General features: G+C 36.9%; 1 protein-coding gene across 1 annotated transcript; it reads right to left on the bottom strand.

Moving 5' to 3' along the window:
• Window positions 1-1,561: 1,561 nt before the first annotated feature.
• On the bottom strand, window positions 1,562-4,714 carry LOC139875707 (putative disease resistance RPP13-like protein 1). The gene has a single exon (XM_071863018.1). The coding sequence runs from the start codon at window positions 4,712-4,714 to the stop codon at window positions 1,562-1,564; it is 3,153 nt and encodes a 1,050-aa protein (XP_071719119.1).
• Between the last annotated feature and the right edge of the window lie 2,114 nt (window positions 4,715-6,828).

Here is a 6,828-nt window from a genome sequence, read left to right on the forward strand (position 1 = left end):
ATAAAGAAGGTTACCCGATTGTGCTAAAAACAACTAATTAACAGATTAATATATCATACTAAAAATACAGATTAAACACTTGACAATATTCCTGGCTGCAGATAGTTCGAAAAACCTACTTAAAATAGGAACACATACCAAAGACAGCTTGGTTACTGATCGTTGAAGAACACAATCGATTCAGACCTACGCGCAAAAGTATCCTTTAATCCATGATCTCAAAATAGAATCGCCATTCTTCAAAACCTTTATAAGTTATTCGACGATTTATATGTTCTAGTCCTGCAACAAATAGTCAGTTTAATCGAATTTATATGTTCTTGTCCTGCATCAAATAGTCAGTTTAATTGAATTTACAAAAATTGATTCACACAAATTCGAACCGAAACATGATAACAGTGTCAAATAACAACACAAATAATTGCAAAAAAGAAGTAATATGTTAATATCCAAAGTGATGAAACTGATTCAATAATTGCATTTATATTCAGTTTCATTGAAATTAAAGAAATTGATTAAAAAAAAAAAATTAAAACTGAAACATGATAACAATCTTAAATAAGAACACAAATAATCTCAAAAAAGATGTGAATATGTTGGGTATAATAAGTGATGAAATTCAAGATAACAAAAATTCAAAAAAGATGCAAGATAGGCTGACTGTGAATTGTTGAAAAATTCGAATCACGATGTAATCAATTGACATACTTTTTCGTCTTCATATCATGTTTAATCGAGCCTCTTTGCTTCGCAATGTTTATGCCAGAATCGTTTTCGCATCATCGTGAACCAAAAAGGTAATCAGAGTTATGAGATGAAAAAGAAATCAAGAACCCTAATTACAATCTGTTACAACTTCAATCGACCGTCTCACGTGACCCGTCACTTCACGATTGTTCATTCACTTGCGAAACTACCTCCGATCCAGAATTACAGATATGATTTAAGATGGTTAAGATGAAGATGATATATTTATAGATTATCAACTGGATCGGTTTCGCCTTCGTTATGATTTTCGAGTAAAAATTGAGAACCCTAATTGAGTAGTAATTCAGAGGGAGAGCGAATGTGAAAATGAAAGAGAGAAGACGGTTTCACAACCCTAAAACTGATTTAAAAAGTGACAGATGGCGTGCTGTCAGTGTTTTCTGACACAACATACGCAACCAATTGCTAGCAGACACGTGGCATAATTTGAATTTTGGACTGACACGTGGTCCTATACCACACGGTTTGTAATATGTAGAGATTACTAATAATAGCGGAAGGCCCGCATTGACTGTTCGTTGCAAAATAACTGGGCCCAGCAACGTGGGCTGGCCCGGTTACACGAGTTCATTATAACGAGTAAAGATTACAAATTTTTAGGAAGTGTTGATCATATTATAATCAAAAAGTTAGGATTTCTATTGTACCAACAGAGTAATGAGAAACAATTAGATCCAAAGGAACCGAGTATCATTGAATAAATGTAACGAAGCATATAAAAAATAAACTTTAATATACACGCTAATTAATTAAGACTGATATTAAGTATTGCAAGAGAGAGGACATACCTTTCCTACTCATTGACCTGATCTACTTTCAAAGATGAAGTTGATCGTGGCACATCCTTAATATTTGGGCATTGTCTAATTAAAAGTCGTTGAAGGTGAGGGAGGTGTTGGACCACGTCTGAAATTGATTTCACATCTTTAAAATCACTGATTTTTAGATAAGTTAGAGAAGGTGGAAGAAGAAAAGATGTTGATGCAGAATTCATCTCATCTCCTTCCATTGCAAATGAAGTTACTCCTGAATCGAAACCATATAAGGTTAGAGCAACAAGTGAAGTCGGGTAATTCTGCAAGCCCCACTCAGACATTGGCTTCTTTAACTCTCCTATTGTTAGTCTCCTTAAATTAGGAGGCCACAAACCACATGGAAATGTATCATCCATGTTTCCACACCTAGTTATCGTCATCTCTTCCAAAGATGTGAGACTTTGCAATTGCTCATGAAATAATGACTTTAGATTCTTACAATCAGCGACTCCCAGAGATCTGAGACACGATGGCAGCTCCTGCAATGTTGTTGTTGACATAGTCACTGATGTTATTGAATCACAATCGAACATCCTCAATTCCTCAACGGTATTAGCACAATTGTAACTCTCCAAAGAATCACAATCAGAAAGATGAACTCCTTTAAGGACGGATTTCATGTCGCTACTTCCAACAATAACCTCATTTTCTCCCATTGAGACCAACTTTTTACAATCAAATATATACAAATACTCAAGTGTTGATATCAGTCCAATTGACAACTCAACCAATTTTCGACAATTTCCTATACTAAGCTTTGTTAACTTATCAAATGAGGGACCTACAAACCAACTAGGAAATTTCATTCCCCCATAGTAATAAATTTCTAGTCCGTTCAACTTAGTGGGAGGCCTTAGCATTTGAAATACTTCATATTCTATCTCCGAATTCCGAGAATCATCAAATACATCACTCCAATACATTTTCAAACTCACAAGACACTTCTTTCCCTCTAAGTTGGCATCCATAGCTTGTTGTGGATGTGTTACTTTTTCCAATCCTTCAATGGTAAGGTTACCTTGAAGATTCAACATGTCTTTAAGGTCAGATACCTTGAAACCATCAACTCTTTCGATAAAAACCTTGGACAAAGTTTGTAGACTCGTTAACCCACCCATCCCTAAGGGTGTTTTTTCTAACAATGGAGTATCACTCATGTCAAGATGCCTGAGGTTTATTAACTTATGAAAACTGACCGGCAAACTAATTAACTCGTAACAGTAACTGACCAACAAGCTTTGTAGATTATAAAGCTCACTAACCTCTTCCGGTACTTGTTTGATTTCCGTCCCTGAAAAATTGAGGTACCGTAAATGTCTCAGAACACCAACAGATGGTGGTACATATGTGATTGAATATCGAGTTAAGCTTAGCACCCTCATGAACTGTAATTTGGGAAGTAAGTCCACAAGAACATTGTCCAACAAGAAGTCAGATGAATGAACTGACACTAAGAATGTTCTCAGGCGTTCAGATCTGTGTAGCTCCTTGAGCTTTTCATTTACTGCACCTCGTTGACCAAAGTATGAAAAGTGACGAAACTTCTCAAAAGCTTTGTTCCTAGCATTTACATCCATCTTAGCATCCAAAAAATAGAAGAAGTCTCCCGCAACACTTATTGCCAAGTCATTCATCAAGTCGTGCATGGTGTATCTGAATTCTTTTTCCGAGACAAAGAACTCGAAACCCATTGAAAGCTGAAAAAATGACCTTGCTTGGAGCTCTTCAAAGTACTCGAAACCCACACTCTCCATTGACATGTTGCCTTTATGGTGGTTTAGAAACCCCTCTGCTATCCACAACAACACTAGCTCTTTCTTGTTGAATTCGTAGTCCTTTGGGAATAAACAACAATAGGCAAAAAGTTGCTTTAGTAGAGAAGGGAGATCATAATAGCTTAGCTTGAGTGCCGGAAGAATACCGCTTTTATCATCTGAACTCCATATCTTATTATCCAACACCTTTTCCCATTCATCTTCATCATTTCCCTTAGTCTTCAAGACCCTCCCAATTGCTATCAATGCCAAAGGTAATCCTTTACATCTCTTAATGAGTAATCGAGCAACTGATGCTAGTGATTGATGCTTGTCAAAATTAGGCTCATCTAGTGCAGAATTAGCCAACAAGGACAGAGCGTATTCATCGGACAAATCCTTCAGCTCGTGATAGTTAGTGCACTTCATTGCCCTTGCCACATTGGCACTCCGGGTTGTCACGATAATTTTACTTCCAGGTGCCCCTACAAGTGGTTGTTCAAGAGTTTCCCACAACTTGGGATCTTCGCTCCAAACGTCGTCTAGAACAATGAGGAACCTTTTATTTGACAATTTCTCTTTAAGGGCTTCATGAAGCAGATTTAGATTACCATATGTTTTGTTCTCTCCGGTGACAGAATGATAGATCTCCTTGCTGATAGCAAGTACATCAAAGTCATCTGAAACACATACCCATGCCCTGCTTTCAAAGTGATCCTTAACGGTTTCGTTGTTGTACAAAACTTGCGCAAGAGTTGTTTTGCCCATTCCACCCATCCCAACTATGGACACGACGCTCAAATCATGATTACGTGACTCATCCCCCAACAACATCTCTAGCAATGCTTTTTTATCCTTTTCCCTACCTAAAACTTTGGAGACGTTTACTAGTGAAGTGGTTGTGTATGATGATCTAGTATCAACTTTCACATTCACATCCAGACCTAAAAGGTTTTTCTTATTGACAAGATCATTCAATTTGACAGTAATCACATCTAGCATAGGACGAATCTTACGACCATACATTAAGTTACGAGGAGTGAAATTTTTGATCTTTTTCAATACCTTACTGGTACTTGTGCTGCCACGTGATTCATCTTTCAACTTTCTTCGAATAGTTTCGGTTGCCATTTCATCGAGTACATCTTCTATGTCATAAGCCAGATGACGAAGTTCTTGCAGCCACTTCTTAACAGCTTCCTCTGTTATATGCTTCTCATTTGCATCAGCTAGCACAGCTTCGATAAGTTCCCAGTTTGTCTTCAGATTTTGCAGTTGAGATTCGATTTTTTCAGATCGAGTCAACTTCTTCAAGTCAACGGAGAGGAGCTTTTCAATCAGCACAGTGACAGCAGCAGTTATAACGATTTCAGCCATTAATTGGAATTTCAGAGATTGATCAAAAGATTGTTTGGTTGGTTGCAAAGCCGATCTGGTTGATTTCAAAAGTCAAAGGGAAAGAGTAAAACTAAGAGTTGTAGGTACTAGGTATTTTTTTTTTTTTTTTTTTTTTTTTTTTAAAGTGGTACTAGGTAGTATTGATTGAATTGAATTGCATATGAAGTAAAAAGTTGAAGACAAAGAAGACGACGTGTAAAGTTTGTGTGGTGAATTAGGTACCTTAATTTATTTTTTTATTTTTTTATTTTTTTATTTTTTTATTTTTGTTAAAAGAAAGACAAATTAAGTGGTTGGTGATATAAGTTGTTGGCACCCATAGGTGACATAATAATTACATTCTCGATCATATGTTACGTACGCATGTGTTTTTGGAAGAAAACTCAAATTGCATTGCAGGAATTCAATCCTTAAACCATCGTTTAAATCATTAATAGATTCGAGAGAGAACCCCCTTAAGGTTAATCTGGAACTCCATATTTCAGGCAGATAAGGTGCTGTTTGAATTTTTGGACTTTTAATGAAGGGCACTTTGGTCTTTTTACACATGGACGGATATAAGGCTTGGGATCAGATCTAAAACTCATTCTTATCCTCTTTTCCACCAACCAAACCCTAGAGAGAGAGGAGTTTCTAGAGAGAGAAAACTTGAGTTAGAGATGAAGATGGTGATTTTTGCCCAAATTGGAAGCGGGTTTTGGTTCTCCTTGACGTTTCTTATTACTAGCTCGATTTTGGAGTTGAGGTAAACCCTAGACTCGATTTAATTACTTTGATTTTGATTCGAGATTAGGGTTTGTGCTAGTTAGGGTTATAAACCCAATTTCTTGTGATTTTGGGGGTTTTTTGGGTAAGATTCATGTATGTAAACCCAAATAGGTAACTTAGGGTTTTGATTGATGAAATTGTAAGTTTGGGTCTTGCATGTGTTGGTTTAAACCTTAGAACACTTGTGTACTAGTGATTTTGGTGTTGTGTTGACTTGATTTTGGGTGTAAACCCCAATTTAGGTCAAAATGAGTTTTGTGTTGAAATGAGTCAAGTGTTCTTGATTTTTGGTGAATCAAGTATGTAAATACTTGGTTTAAGTGTGAATTGGTGTTTTAAAAATATAATCACTAACCGTTAGTGATTATGGGTGTTTTTATGAATTGTGTCAAAATGGGTTGACTTTGATTGAGTCGAATTTTGGTAATGACACTAATTTTGGATAAATGGATGTCAAACACTTTTGTTAAGTGTTAAATGACGTTTTTGAATGAAAGAAATCGTGGAAAGTGATTTTGGGTTAAAATGATATTTTAACATAAGTCAAATGTGGTCAAACGCAATATGGGTCAATATTACACATGTTGGGGTTTTGGTGTAAATGATGTTTGAAGTGATTAATACCTAAGTAGTAAGTTAGTGCTAAGACCTAGGTTGGTCTAAATGGTGTCAAGTATAAATTGGGTTAGTTTGTACTTGTTTAAATGGGTCAGAATTATCACCCGTAGTGGTAATTGGTGAAGTCCACTTTAGGTGTCTAAATGAGCGGATTGTGGAGGTAGGTATAAACCCTTGGTTAAGGGCGTTGGTGTAAATTCTCTTTTAGAGAATGTGTGTTTATGTGTATTGTACCTATATGTGTATTATAGGTAAAGGTTTGCTCGGTTGCGTTTTGAGGTGATTTACATACATGACTTGTGCGGGCATTTCAAGGTGAGTAGAATAATTATATGTGTATGTATATAGTGTATTTACTTGTGTGGGATGCGATGTGGGTTTAAAGTTCGGGCGTGCGATACCACATCGTGTTGACATGGGATGAGGGTTTAAAGTTCGGGCGTTCGATACCCCATCATCATGTGTGGCATGTGATATGGGTTTAAAGTTTGGGCGTTCGATACCATATCATCATGTGTGCGTGGGCGTGATGTAACACCCTAGGCAAATCCCACATCGCCCACAGACATGAGTGATCATGGGATTATAAGGTAATACTCACGCTTAAATGACACAACGCGTTTTGGGATCACAGGCAGAGCAGATGCGCGAGTACGTTATAGTTAAGCGTGCTCGGGCGAGAACACTACCGGGATGGGTGACCTCCT

Source organism: Rutidosis leptorrhynchoides, chromosome 11, assembly GCF_046630445.1.
Source record: "Rutidosis leptorrhynchoides isolate AG116_Rl617_1_P2 chromosome 11, CSIRO_AGI_Rlap_v1, whole genome shotgun sequence".
NCBI lineage: Eukaryota > Viridiplantae > Streptophyta > Magnoliopsida > Asterales > Asteraceae > Rutidosis > Rutidosis leptorrhynchoides.